At 36.1% G+C, this 27,106-nt stretch overlaps 1 protein-coding gene across 1 annotated transcript in view; it reads left to right on the top strand.

Annotated features, from left to right (window-relative positions):
• nectin1b (nectin cell adhesion molecule 1b) overlaps positions 1-26,867 on the top strand; it is a 62,248-nt gene extending 35,381 nt beyond the window's left edge. Inside the window, exons 2-6 of the mRNA XM_060877648.1 lie at positions 9,610-9,981; positions 11,322-11,621; positions 12,598-12,715; positions 14,721-14,872; positions 24,070-26,867. Coding sequence (XP_060733631.1) covers positions 9,610-9,981; positions 11,322-11,621; positions 12,598-12,715; positions 14,721-14,872; positions 24,070-24,572 — 1,445 coding nt within the window. The 3' untranslated portion in view covers positions 24,573-26,867. The remainder of the gene's footprint in view (positions 1-9,609; positions 9,982-11,321; positions 11,622-12,597; positions 12,716-14,720; positions 14,873-24,069) is intronic.
• Positions 26,868-27,106: the final 239 nt, after the last annotated feature.

Here is a 27,106-nt window from a genome sequence, read left to right on the forward strand (position 1 = left end):
AACATCCCATTGCCAGTATTCAAAATGCTTCTTAGTCATACAGAGGCTTAGTTCAGGGCTTGCAAAAGTTTTTGAACAAAGTATGGTAAATGTAGATTATGAATTTTCTATGAGCCCAAGCCAAACAAAAAGCTCCTTTTGCTAGTAATCACTCAGTCTACATTTATGGCAATTTTATTTTACTCTCTTAACTCTTCTTTCTTCAAAATGTATTAAATAGTGAGGGGATCACTTGTGCACAACCTTTACTTTACATCCCACATGTTATGGATAGGATCTAGATCTGGTTCTGCCTGGGCTATTTCAAAACATTGATCAGTGTAGTTTTTTGACAGTGAGATCCCATATCTCCTTTGTAAGCTCTTTGTGGATCATAGCTTTTGCAGTCAGTTATGAAGAAGATGTATAGAAAATCCTACATAAACAGACAATATTTATTTGAGGTTACGTACTTTATCAACTTTATTGATGACAGGTGCATGATAATTACTTTTGGACATAGGCTCAAAAGATAATTAAGACGGTGATATGCTAATTTTGCACATTTACATGACCAGGTTTCTTCTTTTGATTTTGTTTTTTCCTAAAATGTTTCTATTTGTATTTGGTTGGTTGCTGTATCATATTAAAGGTGGAAAAAAGATGGTTATTTTGTACGTCACAAAACTTGCGAATTTAACAGGGGTGTGTAGATTTTATAGCCACAATATATTTTGAGGATCTGTAATAAGCAAGCTAGTGCTCTTGTAACATGCATAAGTCTCAGGTAAGCAGATGGCAGGTAGACTGATAAGATGGTACTAATGGTAAATAACGAAGCATATAAGGAAAGCAGTGATACTTGCCATCTGTTACATCTCTATCCACTAAATAAATATTTGTGGAAGGGGAAGCAGCACATACAGGTCAGCCTGTAAAACAGAAAATAGGAAGTGCAACAGAGAACAGAGCTAGTCTTGAAAACCCATAAAATATTCTTCTAAATATGTGGGATGTGCTTTGTGTATAAGTGATAAGAATCAGATTTTGCAGTTGAAAAAACAGAAAAAGCTTATTTTTTTGCACACCATTTTTTACTGATGTTCACTGTGGTATTAAACTGAAATCAAACAGGAGTTAGTAGTGTAGACAGCAAAACACAAGGCTCGAAATCCCACAATGCAAAGCAGATATACAAAACCATTACACTAAATAGCAGCAGAGACCTGGCTCGGCTAGTTGGTACTAGATGAAGACACAATGGCATTGACAGTGGTATTAGCATGAAAGCTATGCATGAGTGTTCAGAGCAGTAGAGGAGAGACAAACTAAAAGACTAAAGCACCACTGCATCACTCTATTTAGATGTATAAATCAAATAAACCAAGTCACCACTTAAAGCATTAAGGTTACTATACAGAACACAAATCTTGGATGCTTCTGAAGTTCATATAATAATTCTAAACCTTAACATGCAAATCATTCAGATTGATTTTTTTCATGTTGAAACCTGTGTATGTCACAGAAGCAAGAGTAAAGTATTGCTTGTTTTCTTCATTGACTGTGTCTGTGCCCTCACTGTCTTATGCTACTCTAAAAATGTTTGTTAAAACTTGATACTTCTATTCAAACAATATATTCTTGACATATGGTGGAGAGAATAAATGGCAGTTTAACATATCTCTCTGGAACATGACTTGAAAATTGACTTTTCACCAAGTTTTTTTTTTAGCCAACCAGAATCAATTTCATGGAGCTCACAGATTTGCCAGATTGAGACAACTCTTTTTGACCTAATTTTTAGCAACAGAGGCATATTTGAAATTATAAATTGGCTTGCTGGTACAGATATGGGGGAAACCATTACCATTACACGTTTTTAAGGTTGTGATCCCTGCTGTCTACTTAAATGTGCTACATGACTTTTTGACCCTTACTTGTATTAGGAAGTTAGTAAGCAACGAGTAAAGTCCTTTCTCTTTTGTCTCTTGCTGTCTTCCCAATTAGTCACCAAAGTCATTATCAAATTGCACATCCATGCTTGCACAATAAAATGGCTTAATATACTGTATGCTTCAGGAACTATGCTGTTCATCCTAAATAAGCAGAATGTAGTAAATGGCTGGATGCCCTTTTATTTAAAAAATATCCTGTGTTGAAATAATAGTTTGTATACATGTAAATTGTTAGGGATCCAGAAAAAATCTTAAAGAGACAGAGGCAGATAACAGGAAATGAAATAAAGTACCAGATTTTTGCTTATCTCATTTTACTAACTCTGTTAATATCTATTGAGAATTTTGATGCCTCATTTACCAGTTAAGATGATAACGTTACAATAATGAAAATTGGGGCGCCGACATGGCCCAATAAAAAAATATTTACCCTATCATCCAGAGATAATAAGTTTGAATCCTGAACACGACACAACCATACGTAGCTGGAAGACCAACAGAACGAAATGGCACGGCTCTTCCCTTTATCAATACAGCAACACTAATCAATCATGGGCATCTGTGAGCTCATGTATGAAGAAGAGGCCAAATTGCATTTTCCTCTGAGTGTGTTACGCCTCCTCCCCTGATATTTCATGAGCAGCTGTTTGAAAAGCTGTGGTCAGCTGACTTCACATGTCTCAGGGGAAGAACATGATAACCTTCACTATCCCTGGATGATGTGTAATGGGTATAGAGGAATGATAGGTGGGAACTGGACATGACTATATTAGGTAGGACAATATGATAATCAAAAGCAGGTATTTGTTGATTTTAATGAGTTAATTAAAAAAATTCCTTTTTTTTTTTTTTTTTTTTTTTTTTACAAATTTATATCATTGATTGCATTTTTAACCATTTTGGAATTCATTTTCCTTTCTGGAGTGTACAAAATTTACATTGAGAAACCTACCAAAGTTTATCAACGTAGGCTTGCATGTTCATTTTTGGATCTTGGTATGTTTTATTTTCTCTGGTCAAATAAGCTGCACAAAGAAAGGTTATTTATCAGTTGTAGAAGGATAATATTGCTTGACAATATTGCGTGATTGCAAGGACAGCAGCTTTTATGAAGAGAACTACTTGCAGTTGATTCTGATGACTGTTATAATGCTAGACATTAAGTTGTTGGTACTTGCATGATGCTTAAGGTTCAATCTGATGCAGCTTTGTACGTAGTCTAACATGTGCTGGGTGAGGCCATATGGACAAATGGAACAGCAAATGTTGCTCATTGTAGAGTAGGCGAAGTAAATGGGGACCATGACAGAACAGCCTTCTTAGGATTGTGTGCAGAATTTCATTTAGTGATCAGGGAGATGATATTGTGATGAACACTATTAAGGCCATAGACTAATAGTGGTGCAAAAAAGCAGCATGTACAGTTGCATTCACCAATTAATATATTTGTGAATGATTAGGCTATGGTTTCCTAATGAGTACTCCAGTGGAAAAAATCTCTAATATCTTTTTCTCTTTATTTGCTTTCCTACTGCGCACCGCATCTCCAGTGTGCACACTGTAATTACAGTCTCTTTCCTTCTGTTTTGCAAGGGCCTTATCCACCCCTAAATGAGCCTCTGGAGGCCCTGGTTTACATAGACTGGGGGGTCTGTAGATGTGTAATTATACCTTCTCTGGAACCTTGTATGCCAGGGCTGCTGTTGATTTGCTGCATTGCGCATGGAGACTGAAGCAGGAAGGCAGTGTAGGAGTAAATCTGTCTGTTTTCCCCTTTCTGGCATTGTTTCAGTGCCTCACTCTCATGGGATATTGCGAATAGACATTACATCTTTCTGCCACAGAGCTGACATTGACAGTTGAGTTATATTAGATATTGTAAAGCATGCATTTCTCTTGATGTTTTCTTGTATATTGAATGCAAGTTGTATTGGGCAAAAATGCTGGCTGAGTTAGACATGGACACAGGTGTTCCTCTGGATGGGTGATTTAGGATCAACAGCAATGTCAGACATTGTTAATCTGTTAGTCTTTCCTGTGTACTCCCACTTGACAGGAGACTTGAACATATCTCAGTTGCACAAGGATATAGAAATGTAGGAAGGTCTAATTTTTTCAATAATCAAAGGTCAACATTCTTTTAAATGCCACTTCAAACCTAATTGCAAACCTGCTTAATAACAGCAACCAGCTTTTGGGAATAATAGAAATAATAGCAATGCTTTCACATGAAATGCCTTTGGGTTTTTCCTTTACTGAAAATGTCCTGCTTTGCGTCACTCAAAGCTATAGCCTCCCAACTGAATTTATGATTAAAGTTCCATACCACAGGTTACAGTGTAAAACAAATGTCACCTACAATGAATTTGGTAGAATTTAGATATAGAACAATGGCAAACCAAATTGTCATTCTACTCATGCCATGTTGTTACAATGTGCTGCTAATTTGTTCCTAAATTGCTTCATTCTTGGCACAAATGAAAAAGAGCTTCTTTTTTAATTGCTTCAGTGGTAGGACATGGTGGCTGTTCTTCTACAATCCCTTTAGTTTTTGCTTCTGTTGCCACTTTTTCAATCCTCTTCCTCAAAATGCATTGTTGTCAGAAGAGAGTCCAGACTTTTAGACGTTATGTATAATGTATTTGCTTGTTCACACACATACTCTGTATATACTTTTTTCAGAAATCTTACTACAGCTTGTTCTGGTTTATTGTGTCATCAGTATTTGCACTACACTACAGGTAGTAATTACAGTTTTGGCATTCTCAGTTATTTTAATTATTACTTATTTTGAGTTTTCGCTAAATTGTAACCAGCACATGCTTTCTCTTACTCTGTAGTAATATAAATGTCAAAGCTCAACATAACCATGTTTTTTTTTTTAAAGATGGAAATGTATGCATATTTAATTAGACAAAGTCTCTTTTACACAAATGTGTGTAACATTGTTGTGTGTTCCAATTCAATAAATATTTAAAAAGAATTTATGTTTTAAATTTAAAAACAACCATATTTTCTTTAGAATAATGGAGGCAGAAACATTACAGAAGTACACTCTATTGAAAAAACAGTAGCACTCACCACGTTTCTCCAGGATTAGTTGAGTAGGTCTCAGTCTTACTTCCTTTGTGGTTTTTGTTTTTCATTTAAATAAATATTTATTCATGTGGGAACACATATTCCAATGAAATGCTTTGGGATATTCGTGCTGCATGAAAAGCAAGTTTCACTCTTGCCAGGAAAGACCTATACCATGAATTCAGATTAATTCACAGTCAGTTTTTGTAGATTTCCAACTGAATAACACTCTTCCCACTGGTGACTACAACTAAAAGCTTTTAACATGTTGCTAGAGGGTGAAACTAGAGTTTCTCTAAAGGTTTGTTCCTCAGCCAATTTCTTTTCTTTGCAGAAAATGGTTTATAGTAGCCTTATATTAAGTTGAGTTTAAACAGATGTCTTAAGAGGGTTCTTGTATGAATTATATTGTATTAAAGTATGAATATCTCTGTATCTTATGTATATTATGGCAGTTAGATTGTTATTTAAGAGAGAGTGTGTGTGTGTGTGTTTGTGTGTATGCACACATGTGTTTTGGGATGATTCCGTTCAGGAAGCACTTATACAGCATCTGAAGGCATAATGAACTCCATAAGAGATGAAGCTCACCTGGGCCTCTTAACCCAAATCTCTTATACAAGGAAGCAAGAGCTCACTGGAGACACATCTGTCCACTGCCACACATTCTTACACACAAACACACACATACACACACACACACACACACACACACACACACACACACACACACACACACACAAAGGCCAAGACAGTATGTATGTGTATGTGTGTGTATGTGTGAGTGTTTGACACCAAGGAGAATAGCACAGTAACCCTGCATCACCCTTCATCACGCTTCGCTTGTGTTGCTTTTAGTTTGTCTCTTGTGTGAGTGGAAAAAGCACTACTGTTGTACTTACTGCAGGGGTGGGGAATTCATTTTTATAAGGGGCCACATGAGAAACCTGAGCTGTGCTGGAGGGCCAAAACAACAATAACTTGAACTTAATTCTGCTAAATATAAATTTTCTACTATTGCAAAATAACAAAATGTAATATTTTGATTAGCTAGTATTCAGACGAATAAAGATAATTGAATAAAGAATAAAGATTCTGTTAATATTTATTTTAATATATGTACTTATGGTAAATAAAACAGAAAAATACACCTAAAGAAGCAATAAACACCAAACAATAAACTTGTAGCTGTTTAGCTACGCATGTACAGCCTTACATTAATTAAAAAACAGGCACGATTTTCAAAATAAAAGCAACATAGGTGTATTGCGCCCACATCAAAAATTATTTTTTATTTATGTTCTAATTTATGATTGACCTCGTGGGGCGGAGAGAGATGCCTAAATTGCCGGATGAGGCCCGTGGGCCATAAAAAGCCCAGGTCTGGTGAAAGTAAAAAAGGTTGCTTTCTAGTGTGATCCCACCATAAAAATTGAGGAGAAACAAGTAGTGAGGAAAGAGTGGCCAATGATAAAAAAAAAAAAAAAAGTTTTTCAGTAAGATGCACAAGCATAAAATCTCTGCATTAATGCACAAAAGTGTTAGTGTTTCCATGCAAATAAAAAAACATGTAGAAGCAAGCAGGCCGACAAACCTGACACCAGTTATACCAGTATTGTGGAAGGTACCCCATGCAATTAATTCAAATTAAGCAATTAAATATAATATACTAATATAGAACCTGAAATAAATCTGTCTTTGCGCTATTATATTGAAATGACCTCTTAAGGAGAATTAAGAAGATACCCTAACTTTGCTCATGACTGTAATGTACAGTATATTGTAATTGATGTGACAGAAAATAATAGAAGACATTTTTTAAGTACCTTTAAGTTGTGTGGATATTTGGCAAGTGTATAGTTTCACATGAGACATTTGGATATTCCAGTTACAATCACTTTAAACAGGACAAAAAGAAATTCTGAAGTTGAATGAATGAATGTATTGCTTTTTTTTGTATTCTCATATGCTAAACATAATCTTGCAAATATACATATCACTTGCCTAATATTGTGTAGGTGCCCTGTGTACCACCAAAACAACTCTGACCCATTCACTCCTCCTTTCACTCCTCAAGATCTCTGAAAATGTGCTGTGGTACCTTGCATCAAGATGTTAGCAGCAGATCCTTTCAGCCTTGTCTTGTGAGACAGTCTGACTAGTTTGCAGCTATGTAGTCCTCTGTGCAGTAATTAATGCACTGTGTGTCCTGACACCTTTCTTTCATAACCAGCATTAATTTTTTCAGCAGTTTGTGCTACAGTAGTTCTTCTGTGGGAACAGACCAGATGGGCTAGCTTTCACTCCCCAAGCATATCAAGGAGGCTTGAGCACCCATGACTCTGTTGCTGGTTCATCAATTGTTCTTCCTTGAATCACTTTTGTTAGGTACTAACCACTGCACACCAGGAACACCCCACAATACCTGCCATTTTTGAAGATGCTGTGACCCTGCCATCTAACCATACCAATTTGTCCCTTGTTGCTCAGAACACTTGCTCATTTCATCAAGATCTGACTGTTCACTTGCTTCAATGGTGGCCCAAAGGTTGAGGCTCTTGGTTATGAATTAGAAGGTGAGGGGTTTAAGCCCCTCTCTCTCAAGCTGACACTATTGAGCAAGCTCCTTAACCCTCTCTGTTCCAGGGTACTCTTATCATAGCTGACCCTGCACTCTCACCCTAACTTCTGAAAAAGCTAGGATATGCAAAGAAAAGATTGTACAGTGTATATGGGACACATAAAATATTCTTCTTTTTTTAATATATCCCATTCCATGGAACATGGTGTTGTAATGTGATAATTGATGTTATTCCTTATGTCAGTGATTTTAATGATATGGCTGATCTGTGTATATCACATTATTATTATAAAAAGTAATCAAAGCACATGTTAGAGTGACTCCTGTTTAAAATACAGTAGCTTTCGGTTTTATATAGTGTGATGCACATGTTTTGGGTGAGCACACTTACACAGGAGTGAGCAAAGTTTTGTTTAATAGGTATTTTGTGCTGCCACAAGACAGTTTAGAAGTGGAGTAATTAAAGTTGGTGAACTTTGGGGGGTTTGCTCAGAATTTCTGCGTTAAGGGCTTTTTACAGGGGTGCTGGGTGGGCTGCCTCCAAGCCTTCCTCATCAGGAAGACAATAATTGCGTAGTCCCAGCGGTCTTACTCGTAAAAATACCTCTATTAAAATATTGATAGAGTGTAGCCACCACTGGAAGAGGCTTTGTAACCACCTACAGTAAGAAAGGAAGTGTTTGGATGCAAAGCAGGAAGTATTTGTTTGCAAAACATATGGAAACTCCACTTACTGGAGTTTATTTTCCAACTACTGAATTGCACCGACAAGGTTAGTTCAGGTATTTTTTTGCTACAGTATATGCTAAGGACAACTGAGTTTTCAAATGATGATAGATCAGAATTTTGTTTAAAATCCAATTTTGTTACCTAGATCATTTAGAATATGGCACCTTTAGTGGCAGATCACCTGATTTTTAGGTGATATAAAAAAGCATAAGAAACAGTTTTAAGGTTTAAAAGTCTTGGTTTGCATATATCATGTTTGCAGTAATTCCAAGAAGCAACATTTTGACCTCACCAAACTGTTAGATTTTTTAGGCTTGTACCATAGCTTCTTTCAGTTTCAGGGTTCTCCCTTCAGTCTCCTCTTCAGGAGGCGAAATATTAGCTCAAGGACTGATTGATTTGGCCAACCTAAAACCTTCAACTTTTTTCCCCAGTTAAGTTTTTTTTTGTTTTACTCTTTCAGGTCAGTGTCTTTTTTCATGATGAAGTTCCTCCCAATTAGATTGGATGCATTTCTCTGTGAATTCATTCTGCTGTTCATGAGTTACATCATATATAATGATTGGCTGATCAATTTCAAAAGCCGCCATTAAAGCCCAAACCATGTCACCATGTCCATTTTTTGCATCCTGTGATCTTATATGTTTTGGATCACAAGCAGATTTCTTCTTTTCCCAAACGTTGCACTTTCCATGACTTTGTTGTAGGCTAGTCCTGGTTCCAGAGCTTTGGCTTGTGGCTCATCTCTCTATTTATTTGCAAATTCTAATTTGGACTTTAGATTCTAACTGCTGATAAATAGATTGCATTTTGTATGGACTCTACATTTCTGCTCTCTTCTATGAAGGGTTGATTGTGATAACTTCACCCCTGGCCTGTGGTGGTTGTCGGTCACAGAGTTTAGTTTTTGGGTTCTTCACAGCTTTTATCATTACTGTTGTTTTTCTTGGTTGAACTGCTCGATGTCTGTTAGATAGACAAAGAGTTTCTTTCTTGTCGCAACTTCTAAATGACATTCAGAACTATTTCTTAGCAGTCAGTCTAAGATGTAACAACAATGTTCCAGTTGTTTTTATCACACGTATAATAAGTGAGAATAAGATGTTTTACATAACATAGTAGATTAAATTCTTATCTAGAATTTCATATTAACCTTTTGAGCTCTAGTCTATTTGTCTTCAGTGTATATGCAATTAAGCTGTTTTTCTAATTGGATGTTAAAATTATTTTGGATAATATTGTTTTATTATAATTAACGATTAATTACATGATTGTCTTCTTTTACAGTGGGGAATGGGCAGTCTGTGCAGATGGACCCAGAAATATCTGGCTTTGTGGGTTCAACAGTGGAGCTGAGCTGCCGATTCATCAACAGCAAGCCCCCAGTGAAGATCTCACAGGTCACTTGGCAGAAGTCCTTCAATGGTACCAAGCAGAATGTGGCCATCGCCAACCCGGCTCTAGGTGTCTCTGTGCTGCCTGCTTTTAAAGACCGTGTTACCTTCAAGCACATGGCCATGCCACAGGCAAATCCTTCACTTGAGGACACCACGATTGTTCTCAGCAACCTGCGCCTTTCAGATGAGGCTGCCTACATCTGCGAGTATACCACCTTCCCAGCAGGAAACAGGGAAAATATGGTCAATCTCACTGTCTATGGTAATGCATACGCAACTCTGGCTCTTATTGCAAGAACGTATACTTTTTGATTTATATGTATGTGAGCATATAATTAATTATTGAAATGAATTACTTAAAATATACAATATATTCAACATTATACAATTAGCCCAATAATTTTTCGCACCTTGGGTAAAAATAGTAAAGATTAAAGAAAATTTTCTTAAAGAAAATAAAATACCTAAACAAACCATAGGTTACATTTATTAGCATTCAGAACATAGTGGCCTCCACATAAAAGTCATTTGTATCATTGATTTTTTTTTTTTAGTTTTTTAGCACAAATTTAATATTTGTTAATGTGTATTTTTTTTTTTTTGTAACTAAACTACTACAGAAGACATCAAAAAGGTATCAGACATCAGTCATAAAGATGCCTAATATTTATTCTCTGTACTATATATATTCTACAATTAATCATTTGTTATTAATTTACAATGTACTTTATTATATAACTGCTGTAAATGTTATAAATGCATGGATGGGATATACTATGCAGGAAGTATTATTTGCATTTGTCTCTTATTGTATAAATAGATATGTTTATGATTCAGAGGTTCTTGACTGATCTCAATGCTTCTATGTAATGTGTGCAAAAGTATGTTGTGCCTGACGTGGGACTGTATTGTATAAGAAGAAGCCATGGACTAAGTTATGTTTCTTCCAGTCAGCTTGTACATTTTGCATAATTTCACACACACACACACACACACACACACACACACACACACACACACACAATTTAATTAAAAACACATAACAAAAAACTTAAATAACAAGAGATAAATAAAGAGAGGGGAGAGAGTAAACATCTGAAAGAAAAAGTAATTAGAAGTGAAATGCTTGTGTTTTTTTTTTTTTTTATCAAGCTTTATCACAGGTAAACTTTTGTGTAGTACTTCCCCTTTGCCAGCATTGTTTTTCCGTTACAACCTAATTTGAGGAAATAGCCTATAAAATTGCCAGAGCCCTACCTTACCTTGTTTTGATATCTTTGCATGTATGGTTGTATGCACATGCAAAGAAGGGGTTAGATGGCCTTCATGCACCTCTTGCAGTTAGAAGGAATGAAATGGAAACAGCTTCTAGTGCAAACTCATTTTGATCTATTTAATTGGATTAGATTATTGTGTGTGTTTTGATACCCTAGTACCACCTTCATCTCCTTTGAACTTAGAAATGTTAGGAACTGGATTTGTTTGGAATTGAGCAAATATAGCTTTTATAAAGATGATATAAAAATGGTTCTAAAATCTTTATGGTGTATGCAAATTGAACTTTACACAATCACAAATTTTTATGTTTTTTTTTTTACCTAGCACGTCCCATGACACATATGATGCTTACAACTCCAATCATCATCGCACGGGCCCAGAAGCACGTGATGACCGTTGCCACATGTCTGTCAGCAAATGGAAAGCCACCTAGTGTTATTAAGTGGGATACCAAGCTAAAGGGCAAAGCATCATTCCAGGAGACACGCAACCCCAATGGCACAGTCACCATACGCAGCAACTATGAGATTGTGCCAAGTCGTGAGAGTCACCGCCAGAAACTCACATGCATTGTCACTTACAATTCTGAGCACTTCAGCGATAGCGTCATCCTCAATGTTCAGTGTAAGACAAACACCCTTTAAAAACCTCTTCACAAGACAAATAAATTGTATATAAACTATATTTGTCCAAAGTATGGGGACTGGTTTGAAGTCATGTTTTTCATGTTTTTTTAAGTAATTTTTTTTCTACCCCAAACATACATCAGAGGTATGCATGAGATATTTCAAGAGGAAGGAAGTTTAATGACATGGCTTGTCCAGAGTGTGTTTAAGGAATACTGGAAGGGAAGGGAAGACCTTTCTGTTTATGAAGCTGTTTAAGAGAATAGCCATAGTGTATAGTACTGTCACATTCCTCAGTATATACACTGAAATAGTATATAAGTGCAGTATTTATACACAGTGGGGTACATTTGATACCACTAATGAAAATGCTTCTGTTTTTCTTTATTTTTCAATTTAAAAAGTTTTTTCTTTGAGGACAACATCTTCCTAATAAATACACAATTGTCAGACTGTATATGACTGTAGAAAGGATATTATTTATAATAACACTCTCTGATGTTTCTAAAAATTTATAATCACACCCTCCAGTTTCACCCAAATGAGGATGGGTTCCCTTTTGAGTCTGGTTCCTCTCAAGGTTTCTTCCTAGGCACAGTCACCTGTCACCTCAAATGCGCAAAAGCACATTTAAATATAAGTCTAATGTTAATCTTGAACTTTTGTCTAATATTAATCTTCACCTTTTTTTAAATATATTTCTTAAGTTCTGTAAAGCTGCTTTGTGATGATTTTTTCATTACAAATTATATTAGCAACAACCTGACAAAAGAAGAATCTTAAAAAATAAAAATAATCATTTATGTCCCTTTGTTGCTTTAATAACATGTCACACTGGTTGACTCCACAGGTCCTTTTTTGTATAGTGATTGTTCTTTCATAAGTAACTATCTTAAAGTAGTTCAAATTAAAGTAAAAAAGGGAATGAATAAAGTTTAATCGAAATTTATTTATTTATTTATTTTTTTTAACAGATGAACCTGAGGTAAAGATTGAAGGTTTTGATGGGAATTGGTACTTGAACCGTCAGGACGTTAAACTCACCTGTGAAGCAGATGCAAATCCAGCTGTCACTAGCTACCATTGGAAATCGTGAGTCTAAATCACCTTAATTTCTCACATTGCCAGGTGGTTAGGACTGCTTGGTCTTGCCTAAAATAACGATTGCATTTTCTCTCTCTTCATGTATTTCTGTATTTACACATAGATATACAGTATATGCATACAGATACATTGTTCTTTTGTACATAAAAAAGACAGTAAGCCTTTTATGCAAGTAGTGAGTATGTGAGTGAGAGAAAGAAAAAATAGTGTTGTTGAATCAGCATTCAAGTCCTGATGAATCAGCATGACAGTTTGTAGTACATTTTTTATTGTGCACACGTATTTTGCCTTAGATGTTATCATGGCTGCTTTGAATAACGAATGAGCTATGTAAATATACCCTCTTGTTGCTGATTTATGCATAATGCAAATATTAAAGTTCAGTGTTTGCTAAGCACAGCAGCTGGCTTGTGAGGCAGTATTCTGTTACATTAGGGAGATGAGAGGGTTGAGAGCTTGAGTTAGATGGACACAGAAAGGGAGTAGAGATGTGGACTGGTGGGGATAAAATACAGAGACAGAGATGACAGAAAGAATAAGGAAAATATAGGTGGGATATAGGGTTGAGTAGAAAGGAACTGTAACGAAAGATAAAGATGAAAGAGAGGGAGATTTTAATAGGAAGAGAGACAGCACCGTGGTACTGATTGATTGGAGAGGACAGCCACTGTAGCAATGTACAGCCCACACCAAATGTGTTGTGAAGCTTCCCTGGAGCTGCTTTATGGAGGTCAACTGTGGTTTGCTGTGAGGCATGTACACATATGTGCATACATGTAAAAACATGCATGTACAACCACTGCACACATTCTCAGGGTAACATATGGACATACTTATGCCTAAATAATTGATGAGGAAGATAATAATAATATATCTTGTTTTAAGCAATGTGTAATTCTATCCTGGACCAAAATGATGAAGGTTGCAGTGCCAGTTCCTGGTATCTGGTGTCCAGAATAATTTTGTCTTGGCAGCTAGTGTAGCTCATGCTCTGCCCAAATCTCATTGTGTTTATTAAATGAAAGTGATTAATAATTACAAAGTGCACAGTAGAAGCACTGCAGATATTCAATAATTTGTCCAGAGCCTAAAGTTCTCTCATCAGCTTTACCACTTCACAGCTTGGAGTGAATGCTAGCATTTAAAATGGGAAGACTGTTTGGCATCTGGGAGGATCTTGGTTTAAAAAAAAAACCTTAAGGAAGATGTTTTTATTATATGTTTTAGGAATCATAGGGTCATCTGGTATTCTTCAGTATATCTAGATCAAAGACATGCACGTTTTTTAAATTATTAATGACCAAATGGAGGCAGCCAATTTATTTATTTTTTTTTTTTATTTTTTATTTTTTTTTTAAGTTTTTGTAATGTTGTGTGAATTAGAAAGTTTAACATAGTGTTTTTCTCCACTACCAAGTAATTAAAATTGTTTGACAAGTTTGTTGGTTAACAGATGATAGATGAAATAGACTAGATGAAACTAATTTTGTAGCAATTGATCTACAAAGAATAACTATGTGAATTATGTCAAGTATACCTGTATGACAAGTAGGGGTAGAAAAGGAAATTAGGAGGTGTATGTTCTTCATTGTCCTGGCAAGTTTATGTACCTGAGACTACTGAAAGAGTCAAAGTAACAGCAGACCCAAAGAAAATAATCTAAACATATCCACAATTTGAGTACAGACAATGTGATGCATTGAAAACCTGTAAAAAATGCAATATAAAAGCTGTGTAAGAGTTTTTGTGTTCACTAGGTAAGATGAAGGCAAACCTATTCATAGTATCTAATTAAGGTGCAAATGTTTGGGATATATGCAAAGTGAAACCAGCTCAGCCTGACATCCTATGCTGCTCAGGTTGGATCATGTAGGAAGGAAGCAATATTTTAGTGGATTTGTGTGTTTGGTGGGTTTCTAGTATTTAATCTAGGTTTCTAGTATTCTAATTAACCTGAAAGAAATTTCACTCCTGTGTGTCTTTTGACCGACAGATTGAACGGATCCCTGCCCAAAAATGTGGAAATCAGAAACAACACTCTATTCTTCAGGGGGCCTGTGACAAGTGACTTCTCTGGCACATACATATGTGATGCCACCAACAGCATCGGCACTCGGACTGGCCTAGTAGAGGTCAATGTGACAGGTATGTTGATGCTGCTAAGAACCTGTATGGATGTGGTGATTGGGGTGGAGGGTGGAGGCTGATTTACCATCAGCAAGGTGGAGGGCTGATAGTGAATTAAGTGAATACGTAGTGAGCACCTGCAAACACAGATGTGAAAGGCAGAATTAAGTGTTCATATAACATCACATTTCAATTCAATCAATTCAAGTCAATTCTTGTTGCCCTTGCTGTTAAAATATTTTTCTCTTAGAGCTTAAAAAAAATTAAAAAGAACATAGAACAATGCTAGGTTAATTTCTCTGCCTCTTTTTTATCCAAATGCTATTGGGAATCTTCAGTAAATTACCAAATTATTATTATATTATATTGTATAATTAAAGGTACTGCTTTCACTCTGTGCTGCCTCCAGATGTGCTTATCTTTATTTATTATTTTTTTGCTTTTTAGAGCATATAGACATAAAGGCATGCTGAGGATTTCTCAGTTGCTTTTCTCTTTCTCTCTGCATGACTTTTGGTATTGGGATGTTTTCTCTATGCATGCATTGTCAAGTTTTATCCTTGAATCTTGCTTGCCATGTGAAAGTGATGGCTACAATGTTTTACTTGCATTGCAAATGAGTGTATGCAGGCTTTCTGTCTTTCTTGTCATTCTATTCAAGGCCTTAGCATTGGGATATGTGATATTATCTGTTACACTGGCTATTTCTTATGCTTTGCTCTTTCAAAATGTTCATAGTATTAATGAAGTTTTGAAAAATTGTCAGTGACAAAATGGAAACTGCATATCTGAAAATGCTAAGTGCATTGAGTAGATTTGCTCAGCAAGAGGTGATGTTTGGCTGTTAATTTATCCTACATACAGCTGATGAATTAAGCAAATAGCTTTCATGGCTAATACTTTATGGCTTTAAAAGTTCCCAAGAGTAAGCCTGCATGAGAGATTGTGTCCTGAGAGAATGTGAGTAGTCAGATTTTAAATATTGACTAGTACCCGGAATGTGAAAAGACATTTTGGTATGGATTGTCTCAAAGATACACCCTCATAAAGGTAAGTCATTTTTTCTTTAGCTCTATGTCATCCTAGTTATCCAAACAGGGCAAATTTATTATTTTTTTTCTTACCAGCCTCGATTTGACAGTATCATGGGTCAATCCACTTAGTTTGCATCTGTCTAATATACTGCCTGTTTTTGCCAATATTTTACACACCATGGATCATTCCACTGAGAGGTCACTGAGTTTTATGTCTTCATCAGTAAGATTCTGAGGTAAAAGCGGAGTCACAGATGTGTTTCTAACCATTCATATGTATATGTACCATTCATATAAACACATGCATGGTTTCAATTATATACAGCATATGCCCAAAAATGTGTGGACACCTGACCATCACATCCATATGTCCTTTTGAACATCTTATTTAGTCTTCTCTTTGGTTTCTACTAGATTTTGGAGCATGGATGTGGTGATTTCTGCAAGCCTATTAGTGAGGTTGGGAACTAATGTTGCACTAATCTTTGAGGTCTGGCATGCAGTGATTCAGTTCCTCCCTAGCATGACATAGCCTATACAATCTAACTTCCAATTTTCCAGCCTATAGCCATATAGTGTACATTTTAAAAATTTCAAAAAGTATTGTTTTTTCTTTTGGCTGCTCCCTGTTCGGGGTCGCCACAGTGGATCAAGCGGTCCTCATATTAGATTTGGCACAGGTTTTACACCAGATGCCCTTCCTGACGCAACGCTCCCATTTTATCCGGGCTTGGGACTGGTTAAAAGAAAGTTAACGAACCCAGGGCCAGGTATTACTGTTTGATAGTTCATCTTAAACCCAGACGTCTAATCTCAGTTCTGACAACAGGATGATATAATGTATGAGTAGTATAGTACATGCTAGCTATATTACAGTAGATTCTAACAGGATTAAAAGTAACGCCTCACTCCACCTCAAAAAAATGCCCCTTTGAATTTTCACACATCTGATTATTCTTGACTTAAAAAGTCTTCAAAGTCTTTAAATATCCCAAAGATGTCATAGAATATAGGGCACAGAGAAGATTCTTTATGCCTTTTATTTATTTTATTTTCAATTTAGCTGCTGCAGTTCTGCCTAATCGAATATGATAAGTCAAGAGATTTTTGGTTTTAGACCAGCAGCATTCTGGTACTGGGATGGAAAATGGAAATAGGTTAATCACTTACTCCAGAACTAACACCAGTTTCTTTATTGAGGAAAAAGACAAAACATTCTTTTTAAATGCTTCTTCAGCCTAAAAGCCAGAAAAATAGTTTCTATACATAGTATATATAGTATAGTACTTATAGTGATCTGTGTATTAATTAGTCCCCTAATAAATATACCAGATTAACTAAATATTAATGTCTTGAGAAAGCAGTGTTGCTCATTGACAGTAGCATCTGTGGGATATATTCTTTCTTTAATCGTTTTATGCTTTGTTAGAAATATGTTCTTCAGTAAAACAAGAGTTTTAATTGCTTCTAACCAGAGTTTAATCAACTTACTGTACTTAAAGATATAGGTTATCTTAGAGCATAGACACAATTACAGTGCACAATGTAATTATATATTTTTACTTTTCATTCTTATGGCTCACATACTACATTTCTGGAGCAAGATTTACAGAAATGATGTAAGCTCATGGCATCTCAATATGGTTAAAACTCGAAGTAAATTCCTTCATCAGCAAGACCAAAAACTGTAATTAGAGAAATGAAGAGAGAAATGTATGTGCTGGGTTTCTTAAAAGTCCACACTCCATTTCACTGCAGAAAAGCCAACGATCTACAGGCATCTAGCAACAAAATACAAAGGATTTACTTGAATAACTCAATTATATCTTTAAAGCCATGAGAAAGTTCCAGTGTACTGCTAGACTGTTATCTTACATCAGCACTGGCAAACATTAATTATATCCTTTTTCTTTACTATGGCTTTTGGTATGAGACAAATGAATGTTAAAATATAAAACATGCAATGAAAATGTTACCAGTAGATAATATGAATAATACTTTTTTCTTTTCCCCTCCTAGAGGGTGGTTAGGTATGATTCTGGCACAGTGAATCAACTACTTTTATGTACATCAAAATGTAACTCAGCATATAGACACATACTGTACTGTTCTCTGTTTCACACAGCTGCAATACTGCTTGTGTGCTTTGTGTATCTGATGAGTTTTGATTTAACATGGAACCATGGACTTTGCCACCCTCAATTTGTCAAGGAAAAGGGGGAAGGTGGGAGCTAGGGGTGGTGGAGGGATAGAACGGACAAGCTGCTTGCCTCTGGGAGGGCTGGCTAAGGTGGCAGACATCTGTTAATGCTTTCTTGAATGAGCAATTGCTCATTCCACCACATGTAGAAATGAAGTTGAGAGAGTGAGACTGACTGAGAGTGAAAATGAGAGAGAGAGAGAGAGAGAGAGAGAGAGAGAGAGAGAGAGAGAGAGAGAATGTCAACCACAAAATGAAAATAAGATTTATAAAAGATAGCATCACAAATATAAATAACAGAATCTGTGTAACTCAAGGCAATTTCTGAGTGGCCCTGATACTGGAAATCTCTCTCAGAGAGAGGGAGGGAGGGAGGGAGAGGAGAGGAGAGGAGAGAGAGAGAGAGAGAGAGAGAGAGAAGGGTGGGTCCGAGAAAAAGGCATTGGATAGATGGAAAAGTAGATGGAAACATATGGAGAAAGTTCTCTCTGTAATAGGAACTAAATTTAATTTGCACCAAAACACTGACAATATATTAGTTATGCTCTGTCTGTCCCTTTCTGTCATTTCAAACAGACTTCTAGAGTGGCAGAGCCAAATAAAACACCTACTGTGCTATTACTGGGAACTGGAGTAATAAAAACCATAAAAAGTGAAGTTAAAGTAGAATAGCAATCCATTCTGATTAATCCTTTTAACCATCTGTGGTTCAGACAGGTTTTTGTTAATGAGCACCCAAATCTAAAATTAAAATACAATGAATCAAATTTTTCAGTCTGTTATTTACAGAGGATCAGTTTAATCTTTTTGCGAGATCATAAGAAATGCTTTGCTATCGTATTTTGAGTTGTGTGACACATTACACTGCAACCATATCCAGACTAAGTCATGCCTAATGCACTATTTTTGACCCTGTCAGGCACACAGGCATGGTATAACTCTCTTTGTGCACCTCCTGCATTATAAAAGTTACATGCCATGTGGTCTGAACCTTGGAACACAATAGTATCCCATTAGGCTCCGCAAAGACAGCACCTGGGCAACATTTAGGTATGCAGCATTTATGGGCCGATAGGAAAGATGATAAGGTATTAGCTTGGGCATTTTATTTTCTCATTGTTTTTCTCCACCTCTCTCTCTCTCCTTCTTTCTCTGCCTATTCATTAAGCCAATGCCTCTGGGGAGAAATAAAGGGTATGGTGGCCCAATGAGCAGAGAAATAAAGTGACAGTGTGTTTGTTAAACTTGTGGAAAAAACACATCCTGCAAGTAAGACTGTGCAAACGACATTAGTGTATTACAGCAATTCTTGTCTCTATAGGACAGAATGAAATGGACAAATATAGGGTTTCCCTTAAGAGTATGAGGTAGACAATCTTTCTAGCCCATTTGCCCTAGAGGGCTACCGATTGGGCTACCAATCAGAAGGTTAAGAGTTCAATCCCAGGTCCACCAGGATGCCACAGTTGGACCCTGAGCAAGGCCCTTAACCGTCAATTGCTTAGTTGTATAAAAAAATTAGATAATGTAAGTTGCTCTGGATAAGGGCATCTGCTCAAAATGTAAATATATATTTAAGTAGGTCAGTCTATATCCCCTGCATCACTGTAGCAATAATGATTCATTCATCAACATGCTAGGGTGAAAATAATCTTCTCTCATTTTTTCTTCTCTCTTTTCTCCTTCATTCCTCTTTTATCATTCTTCTGTCTTTCTCTATTTTCTCTGCTCTATAACTATTTCTTATTTGCTATTATTTATTCATTTCAGTCAAGCAGGAGGCACATCTGAGTTCACCTGTTTAATCAGTTAATCTTGGCTTTCAATAGATTCAGGTGTGGCTTACTCTACAAATACGATTGTTATTGACTTTAATATGTCTACCTCCTTGAGAATTTTCTCGACTTGGCTAAATGTTCTGAAGGGGTTTTTATTCACCAAGGAAAGAATTTTATGATTATCCAATATTTGGTGTTTTTTTTTGGACTAGCACCACAGATTCTCAACACATCTGTTTTGAATTTTATGTGGGTAGAATAAAAACAGATTTCTTTGTTCATTCATATTTATTTGACTGTCAGCATTTCTAAAATAAGTGACAGTTTGCTAATCAAAACAGAGACAATTAATACATGTAAAAAAAAAACAATCTGAAAAAATTATAAACTGGATGTGATAAAGAAGGATTTAGTTGGGAAAAAAAGTTGCCTGTGAAAGATGTGTGAACAGTGTCTGATTAAATCCCATAGGTAAATTCATGTAATTAAAGAAATCACTCAAGTTTCTACAACATTTTTTTACCCAAGATATTGATTAAGTCTGCTGAAATACCCTGCTGGGTTCATAGTTAACTGTGGTCAACAAGTGACAAGAAGACAATTTGTGCTGTGTCAGTCAGTGTGAAGCATACTAACAGCATACATAAACTGCTTAAAACCAGCTTATTTTCTGTCAGGACCTGAATAAAAAAAACAGTGGTGCTCAGATGGGGCACAGTGGCTTAGTGGTTAGCATGTTCGCCTCACACCTCCAGGGTTGGGGGTTCGATTCCCGCCTCTGCCTTGTGTGTGTGTGGAGTTTGCATGTTCTCCCCATGCCTCGGGGGTTTCCTCCGGGTACCCCGGTTTCCTCCCCCGGTCCAAAGACATGCATGGTAGGTTGATTGGCATCTCTGGAAAATTGTGTGAGTGAATGAGAGAGTGTGTGCCCTGTGAAGGGTGTATCCTGCCTTGATGCCCAATGACGCCTGAGATAGGCATCAAAGTGGCGTGTTTACCTGTCACCACTAAGGCAGACTCAGTATTGGCATTTTAGCAGGCACTTGCTAAATAGCTATATATTTGTTTTCTCATATAAAACTGACGAAGTTGACAAGGAGCTTTTAGGGGAGTTTTATCTGCATGCATACAGGCAGGCCCTTCCTCTTCCCCCTCTTGCCCTTCTCCCACCTTCACTTACCTTTGCCTTGTATCTATCTGCTACTGTAAATACTAAGCTCCGCCACCACATTTGTGACATAATAAAATCAATCAAGACCAGTACTGTGCATTCCTAGGAAGGCAGTAGTGTGAATTTCCTTAAGACAGTTTAGAATTTCAAGCATTCACATCCATCTAATTTCTATTTATGCCCAAGGACAAATTTGAACTGCAGTTTTCATCTAGCATTTAAAATATGACAGCAACCATAGAACATCAAGGCAAGCTAAGCTGGGCAGGATAGCACTTGCACAGTGGCTGCAGCAAGCAAAAACAGCAGTAGAGAAGCAATCATAAAAAAGGTGCCTTGAAATTAAATACCTTTTTTTTTTTTGCAGGAACCATATTTTAAGTCTATATTTTCCCATATGTCATATTTTAACTAGAATTATTTTGTCATAGAACCCTATGAATTATTCATTTAATACAAAGATATATGTAAATGAACTTGGATTGAGAGGTAGAGAAGGCTTCTATGTTTTGCTATGGGTTACAGGTGCTTGCAGAAGAGCCAATATACACAACATCAAAACTTCAGGTCTACTCCATACAAATTTGGTTTGGGATCCAAAAATGGTTTGGGATCCAAACAATTCTTAAACCAAAACTAGCACAAATTCTAAATGAAGCAGGTAAATAACTTTGTAGTCTTTTTACAAAATGTTTAAATGTTTATATCTTAAAAAATACACAGTCAAGTTAAAATACATTTTCGCAGGAACACAGCAGAACTCTTGGATGGACAGAAATAAAGTAGATAAATACATTTATACATAAGGCCATCAAAAATATTCTTGTTTGCCGTAACCCGACCGACACTGTCAATTTAGGACTCAATTTTTTTTTATTTTTTGCTTTAAGTCCGACCGACTTGCCGGTTGTAAATTTGCGTTAAGACCGATCTTTTTTTTTTTTACTCTTCAAACAACTAATACAAAAGCAATAAAATAATATTAACGGGTTCGGGCACCATAATACATCTAAAAAATTCATTAAAACAGCTCGACACCACTTTAACTTGGCACGAAGTTCTGGAAAAACTGTGTCCAGCATCAAAATAAGGTTTGCAATGATGCGCCCGAAGGCACGGGTTGAAGGCCCAGTCAGTGACGTCACGGTATGCTAATTTGTTTAAAGTCATACCTACGTAATCACCAGCACCAAAATTTAACTTTTTTTTTTTACATTGAAACTTGAAAAAAAAATATATAGACCTACCTACCGACCTTTTTTTTTTTTTTTACTGCAAACCAAAATATTTTTAAGGATGGCCTAATGGAGAATTTGTTCCACCCGTTTATGATATGATTAATAAATGCATGAAACTTCAGTTCACACATCTTTCACAAGCAACTTTTTTCCTAACAAAATCTTTCTTTGTCACATCCAGTCATTTACTTTTTCTATAGTCTCTGTACCACTGTGAAATAAAAGATGCTGTATATTTCGTTGTTGGTACATGCAACACTGCCCCCTAGTGCACAGGCTTACATTATATTAAAAGCATATTGACAGAAAATATGTTCAAACATCAATATACAATTAAAATAATTATCTGGCTTAATGCAGACACATTGTTTAAATATACAATATATTAGACTTGAAGCTGTAATAGAGATCCTTGATCTTTTCCCTGCTTCCATAATAAAAGATTGTACTGTATTCTTTGAAATAAGATGAAAAGTAGAATGAACATATAAAATAAAATAAATATTTTAAAAGTGGCAAAGAATATTTTAAGGCATAATGGATGGGTTCTACGAATAAAGAAACAAATGATTAAAGGAGATATAAAGGAGATGTTCTTTCAATTGGTTGGTTTGTTGATTGACTGACTGACCTACTGACTGACTCACTCACTGACTTAATGACTGACTAACCAGAGGTGACCGCTATTTGTGTTATTTAGCATTCCACTGTTTTCTTTTTTATTTCGAAAGGAGAAATTTGCTGGAAAAATATCATTAATTAGCAGAATAAGACAAGTACAAAACAACACGTCTTCTCTGCTGCTTACTACTAAATTAAACTCATCTGTTGCTCATTACTTCACTACTGTCCCTTATAAATGTTACACAGTTTGTAACTCACATTTCTATATGGGATTATATAATAGGATATAAGTACATTATGAGGAAACCTGTGCCAGATGCCGCCAAATTACATATAGATTGCACCAATGCAACAGACATGGGGTAAAAATACAAAAGCCAAAAAAAAAAAGGGAAGTTTAATCTGTTTGCTCTGTTCATTTAGCACATAGCTATGTAATGTCTAAAAACATGATGAAAAAGGGACAACAAATAAACAGTATGTTTGAGTTAATTACTTCAACTGTTGGTGTAAAATGAGTAACATGGCATTCAAACACTGCTATGCAGTTACCGGTTGCACAATCATGAAAGCTTTGTAGATTAGTAAATACCGAGTACAACGTATAGAAAGTGTAGGTTTGAATTGTGAGTGAATTTGACATGCTTACATACTCTATGCAAGCCAACATGTGCAGTTACAAAAGTGTCTCAGAAAGGGGCATTCCTGGCCTATTCACAAATGTGTATGCATCCACAATTTGTTCCGTACATTACTGATAGAAGTACTATAAACATTGAACCAGGAATAAGTGCATTTCTGGAAATAGTAGCCATTTCCAGGCTTCATTCCACTGCCACCTTTACTTTGCTTCCCATGTTTGCGTACTTCTGTAAAATATGTTACAGACCTATAGTCATTTGTTCTAACATGACCTGTATAATGTGTGCTATTCTAGTGAATGTTTATATTCAAAGACTTCATTTTACGTAAAATGTTTCTTATTGTTGTGGGCTGAGAGTCTGGGGCCTGGGAAAAGGTGGTAGGGGTGGTGGTGTGGGCAGAGACCCCTTATTGTTTTCCTCCCTTGACTTACCCTTTCCCATGTCCCTTTCCTCAAAAAAAGAGCACATGCACTCCTTCCCACCTGAGCACTGACACACTCCCTTCCATCTGTCTTTTCCTACCCAGAAATCCCCAAAAATGAGAATAACAGAGACGGCAATAACCAGAAGTCATCCATTTCCAATGCTGCCATATGGGGTGGTGTGGGTGGCCTGGTTGTGCTGATCATTGGCGTTGCGTTGCTCATCTACTTTCTTCGGCGTCGACAGCGGACCTTCAAAGGCGACTACTCTACCAAGAAGCATGTTTTTGGTAATGGATACAGTAAGGCAGGCTCTGTGTCTGCACATCCCACTGTACCCAAGAACCTGCAATACCCAGATGACTCAGACGATGAGAAGAAGGCCACACAGCTTGGGGGACCAGGGGCCTTTGAGAGCACAGAGCGTGATTTTGATGGTAACTCTGAAGACCTAAAGAGACCTTATTTCCCTGTGGATGAAGGTGAGAGCCGTGACTATGATGAGCGGACTCTAGCTTTCCAATATGAGCCAGAGTCTGAGATTGCAGATGACATGGTATCCCAAACTGATGGCTCTGTCATTTCAAAGAAAGAGTGGTATGTGTAGTGTAGCAACAAAAAATTTTCACCACACCACATTCTACCCTTCATTTCCATCATTAGAAGCCTTCTACCCATCCTCGTCTTCATTCCATCCCTCACACCTTCATGTGAGCAACCTCTGCCCTCATCAGAACACATTTAATTGAACATGAACCTGAAAAAATGCTTTGACAAATCAACTTCACAATATTTCCACACATTAGTAGTTTAACGTGGTATAGTGAAAAGAGGTGTGATCTTCCATTCATCAATAGCCATTGACTCCTAAAGCTGTACAGGCCAGTTGCTTGAAACTTTCATGGTGCATTATTATTAATATAATTTGTCTTATTTTGTTGTTGTTACAATCAATGTATTAAATGTATTAAAATGATACTTTGGTAATGAATGAGCTCTCAACCATCTTGTGAAAGTCCAACACTGGATGTATTATAATTTGTTATTTGTTTTTATCTCAGTACCATTGTGTTCATATATGATCTTTTTTTTAATTGTCTTTCTTTTTTCTGGGCGTTGGTTTTCTGAAACCGATAAGGTTATCTATAAATGCATAGTTAATGTAGATAGATAATGTGGTCAGTTGTTTCAGACTGATATTAAATGATACGGATGATAATGATAAGGAATACGTTCACATTTCTGATGAAATTCCAAAGACAATTTAAATTGAATTTCTAAGCCTTTTCTCTGCCTTCTCAGAGAGATAATCAATAAGTAATGGTGATTAACTGGCTTCTCACCTTGTGCTTCTGCATCTGCATTGTTCTCCAATTACTTATCTCTGGTGATATTATTGGGTATTAAAGTATTTTAATACTTTGACAATGTACATTTCACTACATTACACTAGATGATTTAAAATGTACTATGGACTTTATGGAGTATAATTTTTTTGTCTTTGTTTTTGGTGGATCTTTAGTGACATGGGGTAATCATTTGTAGAGATGGAACATGTTTGACACTGTACATATTAAAATAGGGCTTAATATGTTATGCTAACATTTTGTGACATGCATTTATATGATTGTACTCATGACTACACATAACTTCTGCTTGGTGGCCACAGTGACATGGAATGGGAAAGATGAAATTTTGCAAATTCAGTTTGAAAAAAGGAGCATATCTGGACATGAACTTAAATTATGTGCTTTGAAGTTTGTCCATCCCTGTTGTTTTTGGTATTTTCACCATTTTTATTTAGGCTCACAGCAAATAGGGGCAAAGGCAACTGTGTCCTGACAAAAACACTGACACTACAGACTGATCTAAACCTGCAGCGCAACATACCTCTTGATTATCTAAACCATTGACTGTGTTTTGCAGTGTTTTTGTTCTACTACCTTTCATACACATAGGGAGAATTATTGTTGGTAAAAAATAAAAATGCTGAAAAAAAATATTGAGAAAGTCAAAAAGAAAATCAACATAACTAGCTATCAGAAAAGATGCATATTTGTCTTGTTTTAATGTATTTTTTCTCCTACAGGTGTGTACAGGTGTTTGTGCATGCAATTTTATTTACATTTTTAGCACAAGATACATACTTTAATATTCTTTTGTGTTTAGTTTGTTGACTATGGTGGTAGAACACTTTTCAGTGTGATAAGACATTGGGTTTTTGTATACGAGGTCATGTTATTGCATTTTTATTTTCTGAGGGAAATAGTCTTTTTAGTCACCCAATATTAATTTAAATCACAACCTGTCAATGAAATACCCAACTCCTCTTAAAATCATATTAAGTAAAATTCATACAACCTTTACACGTGACTTTTTTGTATGTATATATTGGAACCAATTTAGTGCCACTTATTTGTATCACTGTATCAATCTAAACATTTTGGCAAAACTCCAAAATAAACCATGTTTTGTCTGTGAGATGTAAGAGTTATCCAGAATTCAGGGACCTCAAGTTCCAGGATAACGTTATTAATGTTTACACATGCTGCATAGTGTGGAGGGGAATATTTTGTGTTCCTTTTTATTCGGGTGTTAGTGTGCTGAATTTACAAATCATATAAACTATATAAAATATCCCTCTTTTGAAAATCCCAGAGATCCATGAAACCTTAGTTCATAGCATTTATTTAACTATAACTAGTTTATAATGTTTCACTTATATCCCATATATACTTAGACAAATTACCACAGAACTTTTGAAACTTTACTTTTCTGATGAAGTTATTTAAACCACAGTGAACTAACTGACAAAAGCCCAATTTATAACAGACTAGGTATTAGAATTATATGAGCACTCTGTTGCTTCCAGTTTGTTCCCATATTAAACAGCATTACCATTCATTCTCCCTTGATCTTATCTGACTTCTAACTCCCAACCTAATGACATGTGAGTAAAAACCAACTGCTTTCACAACTTTCTAGGGTAACTTTCTGGGACATATCCCAGTTCAAGTGCACATCTTAGGCACTACTCTTGAAGCATTAAATATTGTTATAAAGACTATTATTGTTCAAATTTCTAATGATATTTAACTCCTTATCTAAAGCCCTTAAGTGTAATTCTTCTTTTTTTCCCAA

Source organism: Tachysurus vachellii, chromosome 9 (assembly GCF_030014155.1).
Source record: "Tachysurus vachellii isolate PV-2020 chromosome 9, HZAU_Pvac_v1, whole genome shotgun sequence".
NCBI lineage: Eukaryota > Metazoa > Chordata > Actinopteri > Siluriformes > Bagridae > Tachysurus > Tachysurus vachellii.